The sequence below is a fragment of the Montipora foliosa genome, chromosome 1 (genome assembly GCF_036669935.1).
Source record: "Montipora foliosa isolate CH-2021 chromosome 1, ASM3666993v2, whole genome shotgun sequence".
In the NCBI taxonomy this organism is placed as follows: Eukaryota; Metazoa; Cnidaria; class Anthozoa; order Scleractinia; family Acroporidae; genus Montipora; species Montipora foliosa.
This window is the reverse complement of record NC_090869.1, coordinates 4,240,922-4,264,506: the sequence shown is the minus strand read 5'-3', so window position 1 is coordinate 4,264,506 and position 23,585 is coordinate 4,240,922. Positions and strand designations below refer to the sequence as shown.

The window sequence follows — 23,585 nt, the reverse complement described above, 5'->3', positions numbered from 1 at the left end:
GTAAACTATTTGGGAAAGTCACCTTTCAGCTCAGAGATATATTTGAAGCAGTGCGTCACCCCGTGGTGGAGAGAATGTTTGGACCACCATATATATCTTATCCGGCCCCGGGGCGCTCCAGTACTTTTTCTTTTGCACTGTTTTATTATTATTATTATTATTATTATTATTATTATTAATATTATTATTATTATTAGATATACAAGCAGCACGAGAACGACAAGAAGAGATTGTATACGCGAAGAGTGATGGACGTGGAACAGGGAACATTTACACCGTTAGTATTTACAACAACAGGTGGCATGGGAGAAGAGTGCAAGAGATACCATAACAGGTTGGCAGAGATAGTCGCAGCGAAGAAAGGAGAGGACTATGCCACCACCGTCTCTTGGATACGTTCTAAAGTCTCCTTTGCCATCCTTAGGTCGGCTCTACTCTGTCTTAGAGGGTCAAGAACAGCTAAAAGAACAATTAGAAGTAATGTTCAAGAAGCGGACTTTGAATTAGATAGATGCCTTGCGAAAATCTAGGTTCTATAACTTTTATATATACATTTTTATTATTACTGGGAATAGTTTTTTAGATTTGTGATTGTTTTATATACTTATAGATATATTTCTAAACAGTTTTATTCGAATTAAAAATAAAGTTTTTTATATTAATACTAATAATAACAATAACATGTGCATATATATTTTTGTTTTTTTGTTTTGTTTGCTTGTGTAAATGAACAATGAACTTGAACTGTTTTTTTATAATTGGAACAGAATATTTTTTTATATTGTTAATAATTTCTGTGTTAACTGACTGATTTTCAATAAAGGTTTTTCTATAAAAATTATTATTATTATTATTATTATTATTATTATGCAGTACGTTGTACGTAAGTATGCTTACAGATATAAGTAGGAAAAGGCACTATTGTGTAACAATCCCTACTGTTAAACCTATTTACAAACCAATTGGTGATAACTAACGAACCAACATTTGAGAAAGGAACAAGAGTTTATATTCCTTAATAACTCGTCGAAACCTTGAATGACCTTGCTATGTTTAGGGTGTACGATAAAACTGCCTTCTGCATATTAAAACAAAACCTGGTTTCCTCTATCCAAACCTAAAAACTTCCTAACTTTCTCCGCCGTCTCCATATAGTAGCCTCCTAGTACATCAACTATCACATTAAACTGTGTGATAGTGTGGCCGGGGAACTGTTGGCGCATCTCCCATCTCAACGGCGCATACTTGTCAGTTTTCTCCTGTTCCTTCTGTTCTCTGTTGGAAACACAAGGGCAGCTCATCTCAATAAGGATCACCTTCTTCTCCTTTCTGTCCACAATTCTCGCATCAATTCTGTTAGGCCTGACTTCCGTATTTTCAGCGAATACTGGCACATCCCAGTACGCGCACGCTCGGACATTCTTGTACTCGGGTTTAGGTGAGACTGGAGAGTACCAAGGGGGGATACTCTGGATAAGACCTAAGTCTTTCATGAACTCGAAGAAAAAAGGATTTTCAAGGCTGCATTGTGTCTCGGCATGTACTTAGTCTGTGCCAAGGCACCACAGCCGCTAATCACGTGGGGCAAAGATTCAGGCCCTTTTCCACACATACGACACGTGGCATCCGAGGTGGTCAGCGTCTTCGTCTTGCTCTGGTGGTACAGCTTAGTGGGGAGTAATTGCTGGTATAACTCATAGATTCCAGCAACAGTATGCACAGGTGCAGACTTCCACTTACTAAGCCAAGTGAAGCAGTCAATAACCCCGGTCAATAACTTTGTTATCATCCTATCTTTCTCCGAACAGCTTTCCTTGCCACCTCTGCTCTCTTACTTCCCTCATGCTTCTCTCTTCTTCTCTCACTCGTAATGTTCTCCCTACTCCTTTAACATGTGATTCCTCACCTGAGTCAGTTTGCAACGCTTTGGGATCTGGGTATGCAAGGTCCAGGGTAATGTCCATTTCCAAAGCAAATTTCTTGGCATCCTTTACGAGTGATCTTCTTCCTCCTCGTTCGCACTTCTCCTCAAACTCGCGCACTAAACTCATCGTTCGATCTTCTTTTGCGTACAGCTTCATTGTGGTCTTGACTTTGGTCTGCTTATACAGACTCTCAAATGACTTCAGTCCCAGGCCTCCACACTTCCTTGGTAGGTATAGCAACTCGGTTGAACCGAGTGGGTGGTAGCCTCCATTCTCTTCGATGATCTTGCGAGCTTCGCGATTGAGTTGTTGTAGATCTGCGAGCGGCCATGTTAGTGTCCACATAGGGTGGGTGACAACTGGTAGTGCGTATTGATTAGATGCTAAGACTTTGTGGAAGTCCGATAGAAGGCTCGACCATATAATTGACAGTCTCTGCAGGCAAAGCTTTGAAGCTCCACACAGAACAGAGCTGTCCTCTTGCTTGGAATTTTCTAAAACTGCGCACCGGTGGCTCAGTTGGTTGAGCACCGGGCTGTCACGCGGGAGGTCGTGAGTTCAACTCCGGCCGGACCAACACTCAGGGTCTTTAAATAACTTAGGAGAAAGTGCTGCCTTTGTAATTACATCTGCAAATGGTTAGACTCTCTAGTCTTCTCGGATAAGGACGATAAGAAGGAGGTCCCGTCTCACAACCCTTCAATGTTCATAATCCTGTGGGACGTAAAAGAACCCGCACACTTTTCGTAAAGAGTAGGGCATGTAGTTCCCGGTGTTGTGGTCTGGTCTTTCTGGTCTGGATAGGGTAGGATGGAGCACCTCGCATAGGACCTCGAGTCCTGTTCGTGCTCCTTCCCTCTGGGCAGGTTTGCCCAGTAGAAAGAGACAAACCAGATGTCTCGTAAAACAAACTCACAAAAACTTATAGGTCTCTCCCTTCTTCAGATTTTCTATGACCTGCCTTTCTCCGATGGCAGTGCCTCCCAAACTACTGTCCAATGAACCTCTCCTTACATGAGCTGTAGAACACTTCTTCTCGTTCCACTCCAAACCGACATCTCCCATGGCTTCTTTAACTGTCTTCATTACTCTCTCAAGTTTATCCTTGGACGCTGTATATATCTTCATATCATCTATGTATAGCAAGTGCGTAATCTTGCCACTCAGGGGTCTTGACAGCTTGTATCCTTCCGATGCTTTCAACTTCCAAGATATCGGGTTAAGGCATAAAGTGAACAACCTCGGACATAGGGCGTCGTCCTGTGGAAGGCCTTTGTTGAACCTTATGACGTCAGAGGTTTCATACCCTTCCTTTGTTCTGTCCGTGATCTTCGTTTTCCAGCTTTCACACAGTCTCGCCACTGTTCTGCACATCCATAAGGGGAATTTGTGCATCGTCATCATTTCTTGCAACCCAAGCATGGCTTACAGAATCGAACGCCTTTCGCACGTCGATCCAAGCCATGCTTAGGTTCCTGCTTCCATTTCGACTATCTCGGCAAACCATTCTGTCAATCATTAAGTTGCCCATTGTCCCACTGCACTTGGTCCTGGCTCCCCTTTGCTCTTCTTCTAACAGGTTGTATGTCTCCAGATGTTCGTCCATTGGTGACAATAAGCAGGTGGTAAACCACTTATACTGCGTGTTCAAACAGGTTATAGGCCTCTGGTTCTGACTGGAGAACTCGCCCGGCTTGGGGATCAAATTGGTTTTCCCTCCTGTGAACCAGCTGGGATATCCGACTTCGCCCGTAACGATGGTCTTGAAGCTAGCCGCAGTCCCTTCATGTAAAGTGACAGCCCTTTTCCACCAGTAGTTTGCAATTCTATCGGGGCCCAGGGCACTCCAGTTGCGTTTTTTCTTGATCGTGTCTGCACACTTCGTCTGGTTAAGTTGGAAACTGTCTTGCCGAAGGACTGGGACTAGCTTTTCAAACGCCCTTCTCACTTCCACTAACCACCCAGGTTTAGTATTCGCAGTGGAGCCACTCGTCTCCCAAAGATGTTTCCAGTAACTACAGGCGTCTTGAATACTTTCAAAAACCCTTTCGTCATCCTTACTCGTTTGCTTAGTTGTTTTATAATTGGGCTTGTTGTTGTCGGCGTCTTGCTCAACCATTCTGCTAAATTGTGCAAAGACACCACCAGGGTCAGCATGGAACCGGGTGTTCAAATCTCTTGCCTCCTCCTGCTTTTTCTTTCGCATAAACGCTCTTTTCGCTTTACGGAGGTCTGACTTTTTTCTCTCGATGTATGTGACAATGCTCGCCGCTGACAACTTTCCACACTCCTTCTCGAGCATTGATCTGTTCTTTTTCCCCTTGTTTGTGATCGTTTTATTTTCCTTTATCCTATCCAGCTCCGCTACTGCAACTGAGATTTTTTTCCTAACCTCGGTAGCTTGTTTTACAAACGCTTCCTTAATCCTTTTCACTAGGTGTTTTCCTTTTCCTCCGTTCCGTTGTCCCGGGTTCTTTCTTCCATCCTTTGTGTATCAAAAAAGCGACCACAACAGAATAAAGAATGCAATTAGCCAGCCATAAGTACCCAAAGGGATTGCGAATAGGGTCTAAAGTATGTCCTTCTTCACGCCTCCTGAGCTCACTGATGACCGTGTTGATGGTGTTGATGTCTGATTGCGTCGGCCTTTGTTTCACTCTCGTGTCAATATCTCGGCTACTAAAATCAACGGTATTTGAGTTAACTGAAGCGAAGATCGGTATCGCGCCTTCCAGGATTTCACGTGCGTCAAGGTTGGTTTCCTCTAAAAATTGAGGTCCCTCGAGATGGTTGTTTTCGTTTACCGTATGCAAATCCGAGGTGGCTTGTTCGCTTTCATTTATTGATGGCTCCTGAACTTCGTATTATAAATTCCCCTCTTCTGCAGGCTGTCCGGTCTCACTCTCCATTTCTTTAGCATTCCTAAGTATGGTGTCCTGTACATTTCCCATCACTCTTTCCAGATATGCTGCCTGATTTCTATGGTGGTAACTCTGAAAATAACCTCCCTCGTCCCAAAGTTCCTTCAGGACAGACATGTAGCCTGGTTTCTTCCCAAGCGCGTATCTAGGAGGATCTTGTAACTCTGCCAACTCCTTAGCCTTAGCCTTGCACTCTAAAACATCACTGTTCATTTGTGCCGTCCATTATTATTATTATTATTATTATTATTATTATTATTATTATTATCATTATTAGTAGTAGTAGTAGTAGTAGTAGTAGTAGTAGTAGTAGTAGTAGTAGTAGTAGTAGTAGTAGTAGTAGTAGTAGTAGTGGTAGTTATATTCTAATTCGCTACCCCGCTCAAACGAATATAAAACATTTATCATGTAACAAGCAACCTCAATTGGGGTGTGTCAACACGAGCCGTGTGCGACCCTCTTTATTCTGCCTTCATCAACAGAATGGATGGAAACAATACAATAAACAGAATGAAAACCCAGAAATGCACATAATTACAGCAAGAAAAACAATCCAACAAAATGATCTAAACTATGCTCGTATAACAATCAATCAGTAAAGATACAAAACGTGCTAAACCTTTCGTGTAGCAGCATGCAAAAAACAACGTGTAAAAGAAGCCCCTGATCACTGGGTATTTAATTTTGAGGGCGTAGGGACGGTCGTAAGACGCGAATGAATATAAATGAGGACAACTCGAATATATATAGCCTGGCGCTAATGAAGCGACAAAAAACAGCATACCATGTAACACCCTAAAGAAAAGGTTACGTAACCCATGATAAATACATTTATATTCTAATTCGCTACCCCGCTCAAACGAATATAAAAAGTTTATCATGTAACAAGCAACCTCAATTGGGGTGTGTCAACACGAGCCGTGTGCGAACTAAAAGAACGGGAAATGCGGAAAATTAAATACCCAGTGACAACGAAACCGACAACAATGAATGAACACTATCCTTAATGTAACCGTCTTTTGCCTTGTCTGATTTCCAACGGCCGTGTCTTTTAAACAATCTGTCAGGCACTCGAGCATTAGCAGCAGCAGAGGCACCTCCGGCCCTAAGGCTATGGAGACCATAGTCTTGCTTGGGAAGGCCGATGGAATCGAAAGCACTATGCACTATCTCCCGCTCTCTAGTATAAGACAGAGGAACAGACCCGCGCAATTTATAGTTTCCGGTACTGCGAAGAAAAACGACAGGGCGAAAAATGAATTCTTCACTGTCTGCTGAAAAAGAAGCGGCCGCAAAATATCGTTGAACTAATAAATAAGGACATGTATGCTTGAAGGTCTTAGCGATAACAACCCAAGCCCCGTCCCTGTAAACGTCAGTCTTACTTCGATGAACAAAGACTCTCATAAAAGAATCTTCAAACTGAAAGTCACACCTGCGTAACTGAACCAACTCGTTAAAGCGAAAAAACCCTGCATAACCCAAAAGGCACAAAGTAAGCACACGTAAGTCAGACAAACTAGCTGAAGACGATCCATACTTAGAAACTAAAAGCTGAATAGCCTCGGGGGTCACCGGCTCTTTCTTTTTAACAGGGACACTGTGAAGCCTCTTAGCAGATTCTATTAAAGGTAACACTAACGAGGAATTACAGGGGTCGGGTAGACCTGCCAAATCGTGCACCCACTTGAGCCCATAATGGACTTCGTCAATAGTACTGCAAGAAGAAGATTCTTGAATCAAGCTAAGAAAGAACAATGAAACGTGCACACTAGAAGCGGGAAATATAACAATTTCATTAAACTGAGAGGCCCATTTCCTCCACGTATTGAACCCCTTTTCATACTTCCTCGCGGTACTAACGGCTTTGGATTTAAGAAGAACTGCGGGTAGATCTTGAACCAGTGCCCGGAGTCGCCCGTCTTCAACCTGTTGAAAATTAGGCTGCAAGGCATCTTTGAGAACTTCTACGAGGATAAGAAGAAAAACATATGGCAAAAATACCTTAATACACGCACTGGGAGTCAATACAGCAATATGCCCCTGGCCAGATGGAAAAATATTTAAGGCCGAGTGAGCCAACTCAAAAAACCACGGTAAACAAGCCACTCGGCGAGCTAGTTTCATGCGAAACGAGGACAAATAACCCGACGAGCGGAATTAAAAACGCACGGGCCAGCATAAAGCCACTCGGCTTGAGAAAACTAAGGCCCCTTAGTGCCAATTCTGACTGCCAACACCGCGCTGTTAAACCTATCTGAACCAATGAGTGAATCTTTGTAACACCCGAGGGCAAAAATCCCTGAGGGGTCGGGAAAATGAATGTACTCAAGGACATACGGTTGAAAATGAATTGCATTTGCGAACAAGAAAGGCCAAAACACGTTAGACGGCCAATAAGGGACGACTAAAGTACCAACCGCACCAGATTGAACCACCCTAGAAATGCAGTGGACGGGAGGGACTAGCCAATTATTCTCTCCATACCAGGAGATTGAAAAAGCGTCAACAGCTTCAGTGCCGGGTACGCGAAACCTAGAATTGAATCTGGGAAGATGGGCGTTGGCTGCATTCACGAACCTGTCGCCTGTATGTGGACCCCAAAGGCGGTCCAAGTGTGTAAAGAACTCGGGGGTTGTATACCAATCATCGAAGTCTACAATGTGGCTAATCGCGTCAGCACAAGCATTAAGTTCCCTGGGAACCCACTGGGGAATAAGTGTGACATTGTGAGTTCGACAAAAATAGAAAACATCAAGCGCAATAGAGTGCAATTCTGCACTAGGACTCCCTATCTCTACGACACGAACTGCCCCTTGGCTGTCAGAATGCCACTTTACACACTTACCCCGAACCGAGTCTTTGAACGCACTTAAGGCAAATTGTATAGCCTTAAGTTCTCTCCAGGTAGAGCTCTTAACTGCTTCGCAAGCAGTCCACATACGGTGGGACACCTCGTTAGTGCCCACAACAAAAGCCCCGCAGGCGACGCTGCTAGCATCCGAATAGCTAAACAAAAGGGGAGCATCATAAGGCAAAATAGCTCTCGTATTAAGACTAACGATATTGTTTTTCCAGAAAAATATTTCAGAGAGGCAATCATTATGAAGCCCGATGTTAAAACGGGAATCCCAACTGCGGCGGGATTCTATGACCTTGTAAAGGAAACGGGTTTTGAGGCGAGTCAGGTTGCCCAAAACTGGCGACATGGACATAACGTGACCTGCGATAACAGCACAATCGCGAGCCGTAACATAAGGTGCGGATAGGAGAAATTTTTCAATCAGAGCAACGAATTTACAAATACGTATATCGGTAATAGAAATGGTACCGATAACTAAGTCCCAGTTTAAACCCAACCAAACAAGCGTCTGAGTGGGGGTGCATAGTGATTTGGCGGAATTGGCAACAAACCCCGCACTGCTTAAGGATGATTGCACAAACAATGAATTTTCCTTGGCCATAGGCAGTGACTCCCCTTTTCCGCACCCATCGTCGAGGAACGCAACAATTTTAATCCCGTTGGACTTCCAAAACTTAACGAGTGGCCTGAGACACTTGGTAAAGACATATGGGGCTGAGCTTAGACCGAACGGAAGTGATGCAAAACAAAAATACCGAACGGTACCAGAAAAAACCCAGGAGAAACCTAGAAAAGTTTGGTGATCCGGAAAAATATCAATATGGTGATATCCGGACTTGAGATCGAAACTGAAAAGGTAGTCGCCCTTATTAACGTATGATAATAAAACTCTCCAATCTTCACACCTAAACTTCTGTTTCCAAACGAAATGATTGACATGACGTAAGTCCAAAATAAGCCTCTTCTTGCCTGAGGACTGTATCGAGACAGAGAGCGGATTCACGACGTGTGGGATAAAGGGTAACTCAACGACGACGTGAGTGTGGACTAATTCAGCGATAGCCGACTCCACGAAAGAAGCGTTATTAAGAGCTGACTGATTGTTAGAAAAACGCGCCTGACAAGGTGTACTAATGAATGGAATCCGATAACCAAATTTAATAGTATCGATAACAAAACTGTTGGCGCCAATAGTGTGCCAATAACCTAAACAGGACCTAAGTCTACCCTTAAGTACTGGCAATGCGGAATTCTCTGTAAATTCAAATAGATTGCGATCGTAATCGAAATCGGCTAAAGTAATAGAGTCCCTTTCCCTGAAATACTCCAAATAAAAAGGATACATGTCTAATAAATGGACTAAAGCTAATATCTAACAAGCTTTTAATCCTGTGGTCCTATTTACCTCCAATGCCCGAAAAACCAGAAGAACTAGGAAAGGACTGCCCCGAGCTCGAAGATCTGGTTTGAGGATTAACTTGACACTGAGATCTCCAATGACCTTGCTGGCCGCAGGCGAAACAAATATCGCTTGGTCTTGGTTTTCTGAAAGCGCCAAAAGTACGAGAAAAAGGTCTGGAGGATGATGAATGTTGGTCAGCAAAGGCGGTGGTTGTGGTAGAAGATTGGGGTTGTGAATAACCTTGTTTTGATGGCTTCGCTTTCTGTTGTCGTTGGTTGCGTTTACGAAGGGCCCTCTGCTCGGCACGGCGGATACGCTTCTCGTCCTCGGACCCGCTAGCCAGCTCATCTGATAAATACTCGTTCACCAAATCCCAACCGGCGGCGGACTTGTCTGCCAGTCTGATAAGTTTGTTGCGCTTTTTGATGTCAGAGTCTAGTTCTTCCAATTGAGTTTTAACAAGGTCTAATTTTCTCTTCCCGAGAGCAACTGACGCCGACTTCACCTTTTCTGCGAGGTCGGAGTTGAATTGAAACTGTTTCTTATTACCTTCGAATCTAAACGTGATCTTGGATTCTTCTTTAAGCTTTTTGGCCACAGAATCGGTATTGCTGCACGATTTGTCTTGAATATCGCGCTTCAAGGCGCCCAACTTTTTGTCGAAATAATCCTTAAATAGAGAGAACGCGGACGCTATATCACTGGATTCTGAAGACTGGAATGGTACTGAAGCTTCGAGAGATTGAGACGAAGGTTGTTTAGGAAGCGAAGACGGCAAAAGGCCGCTGCTAGAAAAATCTGTGTTCGCTGGAATAACGTCTTCAACATCGGACATAATTTTGAGGGCGTAGGGACGGTCGTAGGACGCGAATGAATATAAATGAGGACAACTCGAATATGTATAGCCTGGCGCTAATGAAGCGACAAAAAACAGCATACCATGTAACACCCCAAAGAAAAGGTTACGTAACCCATGATAAATACATTAGTAGTAGTAGTAGTAGTAGTAGTAGTAGTAGTAGTAGTAGTAGTAGTAGTAGTAGTAGTAGTAGTAGTAGTAGTAGTAGTAGTAGTAGTAGTAGTAGTGGTGGGCCAGTAATAGTAGTAGTATTAAATAAAGCTGAAATTGATCTAAAAATAACTCACTCTGTAGAAACGCCGTTCCACAAATACAGAGAAGTTGACGCTCTTAGTCAGGGACTCCTTCCTTGCTATGAGGGGGTCATGAGGGGCACAGAAATTGTTTGCGGGTACCCAGTGTTCCCCGAGTCTGCTCGCGCCAGAAAGAACGGGAACGAGGCTACTCCCGGAAGCGAAGAAACCCCCCAGGCTTCCTTGAAATCGAAAGGAAATTCAAGGAGTGTGAAAAGTGGTACTCAAAGGAAATGTAGTCAGTTCTTCTTTTATTTCGATGGACTTTCGCTGAACTGTTCAACTACTTGGTTATCCAAAGAGCGCAGGCTTCCAAATTCTACGGCGATACGCTGCGCTAAGACCTGGCGATTGGGTGTACATGTATTGAAGTTGGAACGAAGATTACCTTTGACTGTTGGACAAGTGTATGTATATTAATATTGTTAGATCTGTGGCGTCGATTAGAGCCGTTCTCAGATCATTATTTATCCGCATCGCGGTTCTGTCATGACGAAAGTATAGTGTCACGGTTAAAACTCTGGGGTTGCCGGGTCGCCCGTCGGGACTTTTAATAAGACGTACTAGGGCACCTAAAATTTGAGTATGTGACTACGATCCAAAGAATTCAGCCTGATATATTATGAAGTGTAAAGTTGAATTAAAAATAGAATAGCAAGTTGTTTAATTTGGCTACGTTTCAGTTCTTTTCCCAACTTAATTTCACTGAATCCTGCGAACTTTTAGTGTTTAAGGTGGCTCAAACCAGTTTCGATCATCACTTTAAGGACGTTTTTATTAGAAGGGTTATATCTACTATACTGTGTCACGTAACAGCAATGTTTTGAGCAATTATTGCTTGACAAAATGCACCCAGCAAATAAACTATATGCCTGACAAAAGTCATTTGATTATCATTATTATCAATACACAAGATAACACCGACGTATACAAAACAAATTTGGACCCCAGGTCCATGGACCACCACTGTGGACCCAGTCCATGGACCCCTTCATGGATCCGGTCCATGGACCACCCCTGTGGACCACCCCTTATTTTGTAAAGTTAAAAGCAGAGAAATCTTCAGACGAAAGAGAGAAGCAATACTTGCACTTATCTGGACAATTTAAGCTGGAGCCCATGACTACGATCTATGACACGGCATTTAACATCCGTATAGACTACGATCTATACAGACTACCTTTTCCGCAAAAAAACAAAAAAACAAAACAAAACAAAACCACCCGGTCATGACATCAACTTGCTGCTCTCATTCTTAACAGGAATACAGGGCTGTTGATCGCTTATAGTTATGGGCTGCTGATTTAAGCAATTGTCTCTTATAGACACCTATATGCCATCTATTTGAAATTGGTGGCTTCAAAGGGATTCGTCTATAACCCGCACTTCAAATATACATTCATTTCGTGCATCAAGTTCTTCACCGGAACAAAGGAGCCCAACAAATTGACCAGTGTGTTCAACCATCCTCACATCGTAGGGGTCATGGGTTCCACCTGAATTTTTCAGGTGTCTATAAGAGAAAATTGCTGAAATTGTCCAGATAAGTGCAAGGACCACTTCTCTTAAAGATTTTTCTCACAAAATGAGGGGTGGTCCATGGATCTGGGGTCCATGTATTGTATACGTCCAGATAACACAACGAAAACCAAATAAACTGAACTAACTTCTCTGCATTTTTCCAAACGCCGTCCGTGTTCTGCCTTTCTATGAAGTAACGATTCAATTTCTGCATATCTCCTGACTGAGTAGATGATTTGTGTTTTAGTTTTGCATTGTTCTCTTTCGTAAATACAAATGTAGCTTGGCCTTCGCTTCAAACATTTTGTTGGCAGATATGAATTCGCTGTCTTGCAAAATGTTTATGTTTTGGCTGAGAGGAGCACAGGTTAGATGGTGATGAATGGCTGCTCTAATTCCAGTCAATGCACTTGGAGTTAATGCTTGGCCTTTCTCTGTTTTCGCTTTCAGCGAAGAACTTTCGCAGAATTTCACTCATGTCCATTGGACTGACTATTTTGAGATCCACTGTAATTTTTCTTTCCTCGCACCATTTCTCGAAATTTTTTACTCCCCTCTCAGTTACTCTATTATTATTTAAATAAGTCTCCTGTATTTAAATCACGCGCTCTGTAAACCTTGATTTGCCTGATAATGATTTTGAAGTAAATCGAAATATAGAAATAGCATCCGTCTAACTCTGGTGAATATCGCCATGAAATTGACTTTGTACGGGTTGTCTTCCGTACTGTACTATTTGAAATTGTCGGTTGGTCCTGGATTTCAGTTGCTCTGTTCAGTTGGACCGTGTTTTTTGCTTGAGCTTTTTGCTCAATTTCATCCAGTTGCTCGTCCACAAAAATTCGTGCCAACTCTGGCATTGAAATGGTATCCTCAGGATCTCATTGGCCAAGGGAAGTTGTTTGACATCTCTGCAGCCAATCAGTATCAGGGCGGCAAATGTAATTTCAGCCAGCACATTTCCTGTTTGGCCCGCAAAAAGGCGTGTTTTACAGAGGGCAGTTTGTAATTTGGCCGCGTGTATTGATAATAATAGTAATTAGCACAGCTGTCAGCCCCCAAAAGTCTTCAAATATTGAGAATTGATTGGGATGGGATGATAGATGACGTCATAATGCTTGTGACGCCATTTCTTTGACCACCATACACATTTTATAACCTGTACTGTAATTATTTTATCTTGTAACCATGTGTTGTGACTATACTTTTCTTTCTATGTTAATGTTATGTTAATAGTGTGAAATAAATGAACCATGTACCATGAGGTCTTTTATGCAAAAAAATACTAGTTGACTCTGTTCGACATTATTATGATATTTAAATCGTAATCTTTACAATTTTTTCAGCTACATGTACATTTAAGAAATAGAAAACATGTACCGTGTTTCTATCGAATTATAGAAACACGAGTGAAAGTTTGGGAGAACGAGAAATGCTGTGGGGACACGAGCTGCAGGCGAGTGTTTCCACAGCTTTTACGAGTTCTCCCAAACTTTTACTCGTGTTTCTATAACTTGATAGAAACATGGAGTACATGTTTTCTATTTCTTTTAGAAAACAACGCGATCAGAAAAAGGAAAACAACTTGTTAACTCTAATTATCAAAATGTAAATTCTCTTTGCTCCCGCCATCACTACGTCAACTGCTCGTGCTAGTTCTGTGTCTCCATCGAGTTACAGAAACACGATTTTTAACGAATCCGCTGGCATATTTTTTTAGGACTGTTTTCTAATTGTCTTTACAAGTTGGAAACTACATGTATACTTAAAAGTTAAAATTCCTTAAAACTCCCTCTGAAGCGAAGTAAAAAATGGACATCTTCAATCTCCGCGATTTGACAGTCAAGTACACAAAACCTCTTGCAACCTAAGGCAAGAAGACAAAAAACATGCGAAAAAGATGACATTGGCATTGCAACACTAATTTGATTTGATTGATATTTTTCAGACCAATCACTTTAATGCTTAAATTATAAAACGTTTGCATTTTTTCATTATTGATGTTAATTAAAAATAATTAAAATTAATTTTATTTTTGTGAAATTCAATTCTCGCTAGAAATGACGAACTTTGGCGATTAATTGGGAGATTTCAGACAGTAATCTTGCGACCGGGAGATACGGTCCAAAATCTGGAGTCTCCAGGATTATCCGGAAGAGTTGACAGCCCTGTTAGCAATCTAGAACTATCTGCAAAGTTAAAAAAAAAACACTTGGGAGCCAATTCAGAGCTGCCGTAATTTTTTCCAAAAAAGTATTATATTGCTGAAAAGTTTGGGTAATTTTGGGTTTATTCATTTTAACCTACATTACAAGATAGGGACTTTTTTAATTGAAGAGCCTGTCTGCAGGCTATAGGGACATTTTGTAAGTGAATAATAGTAGGAGCAGGTGCAGCTCAATTGACTGGTGCATGTCTTTGACAGCCAGAGATCGCAAGTTTGATCCGTCTCTTTCAACTTTCCTCTGATTAGTGTTAAGTGGTACATGTTACTGTAGCTTTAAATACCGGAGCGCCGATAGAGGGAGATGGGTCTAATGGCGCACCATCAGCTTCCATTGATTAATCAGCCTTGTAGCTGAAGGAACGATTAATGTTAAATAAAGTGACTCTTCCTTTACATACGTACTGCGTCAGGTCTAATTTGCAGGTCGCAGGTCGCCGGTTGCAGGTCATTGTTTCACCAATACAGAAAGTATCCTAAACATTCATAAAAGCTTACCCTAGGCCTAAAAACTTTTGTTTTCCTAGCCAATCTGAATTTCCTGTCTGCTGATCTAATCAAAGCTTATGTGAACGTCCCCTCTGGGCATCTCCAGTGCATTTGAATTCATTGTTTTATCCTCTCTCCAAAGGTCCTTTCTTCAGCCAGCCAGAAATGAATGAATAAAGATCTTAAGCATGGCATATTTGAGCCATGGACGACTAGATGTTGATGTTTGAGCTATGGCATCACATCTGTCAAAATAAATGCTAGAAATTCTGAGGTCTAGCCTGTCTGGTAAGAGACCCCTAGAAAGTGCTCCTTCATTCTAATTGCAATTACAAGCTTGCTGCCATCCATGAAGTAACTAAAGATGCCAGAAAAATCATCCTTGGCCATGCATTGCTTTGAAAATTATTGTAAAGCTAGTGGTCTGAAGTCCCAGATAAAACCTGGAATGGCTCTGCTTTAAGAAATTAGAACTTTAAAAATAATTTTAGGTGAGCAGGAAACCCTGATGGATGGTGGTCATGTCATAATGATTGATATTGTTTTTTTACATTATAAATGCGAGTAGGACATGTGGACTCCCATCTTTATATCCATCTTTTGTTTTCTTCTACACAGTGATGGAAGATGTCGAAAAAGCAAGGTCAGAGGCCTGCAAAGGATGTTCTCAAAGACAGCTTTCGGGAAATATACGGGGGGAAGAAAAAGGAATGTCAACATTCTGGTAAAGTGTTTTACTACCATTAATAAAACAATCATGGTGTTGGCCTTGTAAAATAATTATATAAATATTATTCAGTCCAACCATTCATATTCTGCTATTTGAATTAGGCTTCTTAACTGTGTGTTATATGAGATGTTAAAATTTAATTCAAAAAATTTGAATAAGGACTTAAATAATTGGTTCATTATTGTTAACACGTAAAGTACAGTGTATCTCAACAGTCAGTTATGCTTGAACTTTCTCTGACAATAGTCCATTAGATTTCACAGCATATCCAATGGGCCATATTTCATTTTCATCTCATCTCTTGTTAAATGCGAAAAAGAGGATATAAAATGGGCACGGCCAGCTAGGGAAACAAATTTCATCTTCAAGTAAGTGCTGATGGTAATCTCTCACAAGTGACTGCAGCGACTGTCAGCACGAAACTTTAGATAAAATTTGTATCCCCGAGCGGCCAATTTTTGCAATGTTTTAATTTGTTTATTAATATGTAGATACTGATGAAATGTCCAAATTGACAATTAATATTATATCACAGTATGTGTGGAATCAAGGACTGGAAGTAGTCTTTGTTTATGTCTTTTCCCTTCTTAAGTCTACCATCTTCAGTTGATAAAGAGCTAATAATAATATTATAAGCTACTTTTAGATATTAATATGTTGTATTATCATAATTGAACATGTGTGGTCTTTTTACATGGTTGCAGTGTTGGGATAGCTGAACATGCGTATAATTGATGTTTTGACTGTTGAACAAAAATTGCAAATTGAATTGCAAAGCAATTGTTATTTTTTGCCTGAGTTCTACTGGCATTACTAATTCAATCTGTAACTATGGGCGAGCTTTTCACATGGGAATTAAGAGGGTTCACTGTAGCTGCAGCTCTTTGCAAGATGCATTTATAAGTATTTTAATAGACTCACCATGCGTCACAGATAACTCCTTCGTGTTCACACAAAACATAGATTGAGGTGATACTTGTCAGCGGGAAAAGGTACATGTACTAAAGAACTGTGCATCTTTCCAATGGCTGAAAGGAATTCACCTGTGTCTTCTAATCCTTTGAGTTCTTCAACTTCTCCCAGTTTGAACTTACAGGGCATCATTTTACACTCCAACTCTAAACAGAGACCAGACACGTACGGGTGCATGAAACTAGCAGAATTGGCCATTCCTCTTCCAATTCCTTCTTTATTATTTCCTGCCTTGTTATCTAAGACATGTGGCCCCAGCAAAACAAAGACAAAGTGATGATGTCACACAAAACAAGTTTTTTTACAAATCACGCTCAAAGATGGGCTATGTTTAAGTCCAAAATATAATGCGTTTACATGCACATAAAAAAGCTACATTGTATTTTGTGAGAGAATCACAAATCACAAGTAAATAAAGGATTAATTCAGCATGTGCTAGAATGAGGAACACCGGAACATCACGGAACATCCTGGAACACCAGAATATCATGGAGCACCCAAAATAATAAAGACCAACGAAAAAGTTAATTTTGAAAAATACAATTTAATAAGGGCTTTGCTTTTCTGCTGACCAAAACATTGTTACAGATCGCCATCTTGATAGTGCCTCCCAACATGGAGAGCATTGAGTGAATTACAATTAATCAAGTCATTAAATTTATCAAATTAATGCAAATTATCCAGCTATGATCAACGCAATCCTTGGTGATTTTATCTGTCGGCTTTTTCAAAGCAAAGTTTTTGGTTTAATTTTAATTACAAACCTTTTACTTGTGTATAGATTTTTTTTCTCTATTTTTTTTTGCTTGTACAATTGATGTACGAAGTGAAAAACGAATTTTAAAAAACGGCTAATTTTCCGCATAAGTGATGCGAGTACTTTAACATGGGTATTTGCGCTTTCCATGCTTAAAGCTTGGCAATCTGTCATAGGAACATAACACGCTTTGAGAAAGCTCTTCGTCTGAGTGATCACTACCTGACAGACTAAAAATCACCAAGGATTGAGTTAATCACAGCCAGTTTGCATTTGTAAATGACTTGATTTTAATTCATTCAACGCTCTCCATGTTGGGAGGCACTACCAAGATGGCGATCTGTAACAATGTTCCGGTCAGCATAAGACCAAAGAGCTTTTTTAATTGTGTTTTTAATAATTTATTTTTGTGTTGTTCTTTATTATTTTGGGTGTTCTGGTTTAAACATATTATGCCAATTAAATCTTTCATGTTTCATGGGGAAATAATTGTACTGCTCCAATCAGGCTAATCACACAAAAAGTAAAGGGTACTTTCAAGCTGTCTCAATGGAGTGGAATCAGTCTGACATACCCATGGCATTTAAAAGCTTCAAACAATATTGCCAGCTATTCTTTGAAGGCCCTTTAAGCGTAAAGCAAGAGGAAGTAAAGGCGATCCACCCATATCCTACTTTGGATTGTTGAGGAACGGCAAAAAATCTCCTGGTTTGTTCAACAAAGAACAGACCAAAACTGAAACAATTTTTTCAAAGTTGGCAAGATACTGTGTATCTATATAACCCAAGTAAAATTTTTGGATTGCAAGGTACCACCTGCAAGGTTTCGGGCAAACTGATGACGAGAGAGTGTGGATTTCAGGTGTAAGATATCAGACAGTGGAGAAATGCCGCTTTAATAAAGCTGAGCTCAAAGAGCGTTTGATTGAACTTGTAACTTATTTTTGGTACTCATGAACGGAAGGTACAAGAGGTTCTTTTAGGAAGAGATGAAAAATTGAAATGCAACAAAGCATTGTACATGCCAGAACAAGAGAAGCTACAATGAATGACATACTGAAAATCCCCAGAACAACAAGGAGGGTTGGCCTGTACTGACGAATGCTATTGAGCAAAATCTAAACCCCCAGTGTGGAAAATGTGGACTAATAGCCACAGAAAAAGTGTCCAGCTCAAGGTTCAAGATGTAGAAAATGTAATCAGTGGAACCACTGGGAATGGGGATGTAGGAACAAACAAACACGGGGTGGAGAACCAAGTTTGAGCCTCAAACTAAGGCAATCTGTAGGCCAGAACCCACAGGATAAGGCAAGCCAAGGCAAGGTACATGCAGTAGGAGAAATAAACTCTGATTTTGAACAACTATGCCTCGAGTCAATTCAGGTTGACAGTTCTAATTTTAAACCCGCAGTAAGAGATGAGGCTTTCGCCAAAATCCAGTTAGGTCTACCACATAATAATCATCCCAACCATGCGCTCAAATTGAAGGAAGATAGTGTTGCACAAGGAAATGCTCTGCCCTTGTTTCCAGGCCAAGTGGATGATGACGGCCTTCCAACAACAGCCAGCCAGATCAAGCTGCATACAATGGCACACAAATACCACAGTATGGAGTGTGCTCTACGTGTATTAAGGGTGCATTCAACTCACCCTGTTCTGGAATAAGAATACGTGGAGTGATGATTTAAAACGGTATACTTGGTGTATCGAAGCAACAAGGCTAATAAAGATATGTTTAAAATAGCATTTTTAGCTGGTGTTTGGCAATTTTAATGTGAATCTCCATAAAAAAACAGGATTTATATCTTCTATTCCTTGTATTCCTATACCGGAGTGATGCAGTCTTCTTTGTTACTGATGTTACCAGCCCTGCTATCTGTGGACTACCCACCTCTTGCCAGCTCTACCTGTTGGAGGTACTATTTTCAATACACCTAGTAGGAAGTCTTTTCCGGCAATTGAGGGTAAAGTGCGTTGACCTTTAACTGTTATACCCTGACCGTTTTGAAGGAGCTGGAAAGTTAAAGGGTGAATACCACATTGTTACTGACCCTGTAGTTCATGCACCTCGGAAATGCCCAATACACATTAGGGATGATGTTAAGAAGGAACTTGATGATATGGTCAGTCAAGGAGTTATTAAATTGGTGATTGAACCCACTGTGGCCCACTCCCAAAAGTCAAATGGGCACTGGCGTATTTGTCTTGACCTCAAAGATCTTAATCGCATACACCAACCCTTGAAGACATAACTCACATGTTCAAAGAAGCTCAGTATTTTGGGTGCCAGTCATGGTTATTGGTTTGTAGTTCTCGATGAAGAGTCTTCCTACCTATAACTACCTTTAATAGCCCGTTTGGCAGATTCAGGTTTACCCTTCTTCGCTTGGGGCTCTGTGTTAGACAAGATATTTTTCAACAGAGGATGGGCTTCATCTTCGATAAGTGCTCTTGAAAAGTTGGTATTGTCGATGACATTGCAGTCCATGGCTCTACTGAATGCTGGTTGCATGGCAACATGGGCGTGTTTATAACCTGGACACGTGCATGATTAAAGGAACAAAGATTACTGTAGAGTCGGTCATGTAATCCACATACGGGATAATTATGAGGAGAGCAGGAAAGTAGTAGTATTGCATTTGTATTTGTTGTGTTTTTAGCTAATCCGATTCCATTACTAGGGCTAACGCTCACATGGTTTACATGGGTAGAAAACAGCCCTTCACATTACCCTACAATAGTTAATTCTGTTGGAACATTTTAAAGGACGTCTAAAGCAGTGGAAAGATGGTGACGACAGAATTAAGGATAAACTGAATAGATGGGAGTGTATAATAATATTAATGAAGACTTCTAGAGATGCAGGAGCCAGGGTGTTTTGGAACAGAAACATAGCCTGCTGTTATAACATTGTTTTAAAGGACTAGGGTCGGTTGCTGGAAGCTTGGTTAGTGCTAACCGTTGGTTAAGAGGTATCAAAACCTATAGGTTTCCATGGTATTTTACCCTACCCGGGTTGCTCGAAGCATGGTTAGCACTAACCAGCCTTTCGAGCAACCCGGGCCTGACCGTCAATATATTAATAAGTAGTATCCAGAAGCCTCCACTAGTGGAAACATGCTCTTAGAAGGAAAGGGTATCCAAGGCTGGGAAATCATGTCAACCCAGCCACGAGCCCCCTTCTGGAAATGGAAGGGGTGAGTTAACGCTAGTAGAGAATTCCCAATGTGTTAACTGTCTCCTTTAATTTTTACCCTTGAGATACTCAACAAGAATTACTCGATAGCTCACTGGAATAATTTCTGGTGTTATGGTACTATATAAGGCAACGTTATGGTACTATAATTATGAAACCCTAATTATTGCTTAACAAAACCAAATGTGCCCACTATTGTGATTTAATAGGTAAACATAGCAACATGAAAGCTCTCCAAAACCACCCTATATTTCGTCTTTTAACTTGCTTATACTTGGCGACCCCCTTTTTTATTTTAGAATAGTAATAAGCAATTTGTGATAGAACTATTGGGAAAGTTTTAAAAAATTCTTGGGAGCTAATTTTTTAAGTAATTCAGAGCTACCTTAAATTTTTAAAAGATTAAAGTAGCTCTGAATCAGCTCCCATGAGTTTCATATGTTACCATAACATTGCTGTTACGTGATTGCATTGTAATGACAACCCTTCTAATAGGAAGGTCTCAAAAGTAGGGAAACTCAGTTCCAGCCACCTTAAGCACACTTAAGAACTGCACATAGAGGCAGGCAAAATAACATCAATTGAAAGCGGATCAATGAAAATTGAATGTAACCATAATGATGCCTTTTCAGGTGCTGTAGATGGAAAAACCAATTATGCACTGTTATGTAGACTTCTGGCCAGCCTGGGCACAAAAGTGTTGAGGGAAGTGTTTGACAGAAAAATTCCTCCACAAGACCTTTACATTGTCTTGAACTGTGAGTCAGTGAACTCTAAGCTTCTGTCTCTTCAAAAACAAGAAATCCTCAGTCAAGAGCAGTGGAGTAAATTGTATCCAGTTAACCCCTCTTCAGTATTATCCACAGACTTTGAACCTGATCTCCTGATCGTGCTTCTGAGGACAATCTGTAACCTGAGTCCCCCAGCCACTGGCTGGGATTTACCTCCCGATTCAATTGACACCAGCTGTGTGTCTGACATCGTACGTTTAAAGTATTTCATTAATGCAGTATCAACCCATGCTGAAAAGGACTCTGTTAGTGATGCAGTGACATTCTGTGAATACAAAGATGAGATCCATAAAACACTGGTAAGATTGGGCGGAGATAAATATAAAGATGCCATTTGTGAAATGGAGAAACAAGAAATGGGTCTCTTAGACAAGGAACGTTTTAAAGGACTTCTAAAGCAGTGGAAAGATGGTGACGACAGAATTAAGGATAAACTGAAAAAATGGGAGTGTAGAGATGCAGGTGCAGGTGGGTATTTTGAAACAGAAACATATATAACCTGCTGCTTTAACATTGTTTTAAAGGACTGAGACCGTCAATATATTGATGAGTAGTATCCAGGAGGCTCCACTATAGTGGCAACTGGCTCCTCGGAAAGGGCATCCAAGGTTGGGAAATCCTGTCAACCCAGCTACGAGCCCCGTTCTGGAAATGGAAGGGTCATTTAACGCCAGTAGAGAAGTCTCAATGTATGAACTGTCTCCTTTAATTTGTACCCTTGAGATACTCAACAGGAATTACTCAATACTTCACTGTAATTGTGAGTTTAAAGTTGCCAGAAGGTTTTCTCCGTAAACTAAGTTAATCCTCCGATCTCTCTCTTTGTGTGTTTACTTAAAAACCTTATTAATTTTGTGAATGCTAATCTCCTTTTTAGAAAATATTCTAGTATGCCACCTGGGGGCCTAGATGTAAGTCCTCCACATCACAAAATTGTAGAAGGCAGTAAAAAGGAATGCACTCGATCTGATCAAAGTCTTCGATACTTTGAATCATGCAGCTTATTTTATGGAACGGCAGCTCACTTAGTTGAACACTGGGCTCATGCGGGAGGTCGTGAGTTCGACTCCGACTGGACCAACACTCAGGGTCTTAAAATAACTGAGGAGAAAGGACTTCCTTCGTAATTACACCCACAGATGGTTAGACTTCCAAGTCTTCTGGGATAAGGACTATAAACTGTAGGCCCCATCTCACGAATATCTTCCATGTTTATAAGTTCTCTGTGGGATGTTTAAGAACCTACACACTATTCGAGAATAGTGGGGGATGAAGTTCCCGGTGTTGTGGCTGTCCTCGGTGAGTGTGTTCTTTCCAGTAGAAGTGGCCGGTTTGGTGTAATGTCTGTAAAAATCCTTGTGGTATATGCTGCCACCTAAGCAAAAACAGCCATAAGTTAAAAGGACTGCCGAGTGCTGGGACATGTAAATGTAAATGTAAATTTACAAAAGTAACATTATTGGAGTTTTGGTTTAAAATTGGTTTTTATAAAATGGTTAGGATAGTACTCGCACTCTCATTGGTCAGTAGCAGTGTTTACATGAGAGTATGTAAACACGACTGTAACATCACACGAATTTTGATTGGTTATGTACGCGCGTTTTGATTACCTGTTACCTATCCTCCGCGTGCCAGGTGGAACATAGGGCCTCCACAGAAGCTTTCCATGTCTGTCTGTCTACCGCAACGCCCCGCACCTCGTCCCACGCACCCTAACCTCCTTCTTTCATCTCCCTCTCTACGGTCCTTCTCCACGTTGTCTTTGGTCTCCCCCTGTTTCTTTTTCCCTCCGGTTTCTAATTTAACGCTGTCCTTATATCATTCGCTCTGTCCTGCCATAGAATGTGGCCAATGAACTTCCATCTTCTTCTCTGTACTTCCTGACTCACTGGTGACATTTCCGCCCTGGCTAGTAACTCTTTGGTGGTGATGTGATCTTGCCAACGTATGCTGTGAATCTTCCGGAGGCATTTGTTTTGAAACACGTTGAGAACGTGTTCATCGCTCTTGGTCATTTTCCAGGTCTCACATCCATACATCAAGACTGGCAAGACGAGGGTCTTGTACAGCTTCATCTTCGTTCTCTTTAAGATGCTCTTGGAGTTCCAGATCTTAATTAGCCTAATATATGTCCCTCTTGCCTTTGAAAGTCTGTTCTGTAAGTCCTCCATCCCACCTCCTTCTTTATTGACTTTGGCGTCAAGATAGGTAAACTCCTCTACTTCTTTGATGTTTTTACCCACTATGCTGATATGTGCTTGATTCTTCGCATTGATTCGCATGACGTTGGTCTTGTCAAGGTTTATTTTTAGGCCGACCCTTTTGGCTTCCCTGTCCATTCTTGAGATTTTCTCTTGCATTTGATTTCTTGACGAGGATAGTAATGCTACGTCATCTGCAAAACCTAGGTCATCCAGTTTTGTTGTTAGTCTCCATCTTATGCCGTTCTCCCCCTTGCCAACAGTTCTTCTCATTATCCAGTCCATCACTATAAGGAAGAGGAATCAAGACATGTTGCAGCCTTGTTTTACACCGGTCTTAATATTGAACCATTCACCTCTCTCTCCTTGGTTCTCTACCTGTGCACATTGGAAATCCGCATAAAACAGCTGTATTATCCTTATGATCTTCTCGGGGATGCCG

At 41.2% G+C, this 23,585-nt stretch overlaps 1 protein-coding gene across 5 annotated transcripts in view; it reads left to right on the top strand.

Moving 5' to 3' along the window:
* The window catches only part of LOC137999357 (uncharacterized), a 194,280-nt gene that overhangs the window by 37,219 nt on the left and 133,476 nt on the right, over positions 1-23,585 (top strand). Inside the window, exons 1-4 of one of the 5 annotated variants that reach the window (XM_068845671.1) lie at positions 10,435-10,670; positions 14,640-14,785; positions 15,116-15,221; positions 20,784-21,410. The exons of 2 other annotated variants lie outside the window; for them this stretch is intronic. In XM_068845671.1, coding sequence (XP_068701772.1) covers positions 15,125-15,221; positions 20,784-21,410 — 724 coding nt within the window. In that variant the 5' untranslated portion in view covers positions 10,435-10,670; positions 14,640-14,785; positions 15,116-15,124. Of the gene's footprint in view, positions 1-10,434; positions 10,671-14,639; positions 14,786-15,115; positions 15,222-20,783; positions 21,411-23,585 lie in introns of those variants that run through there. 2 more of the 5 variants (XM_068845590.1, XM_068845749.1) reach the window with 2 other exon arrangements.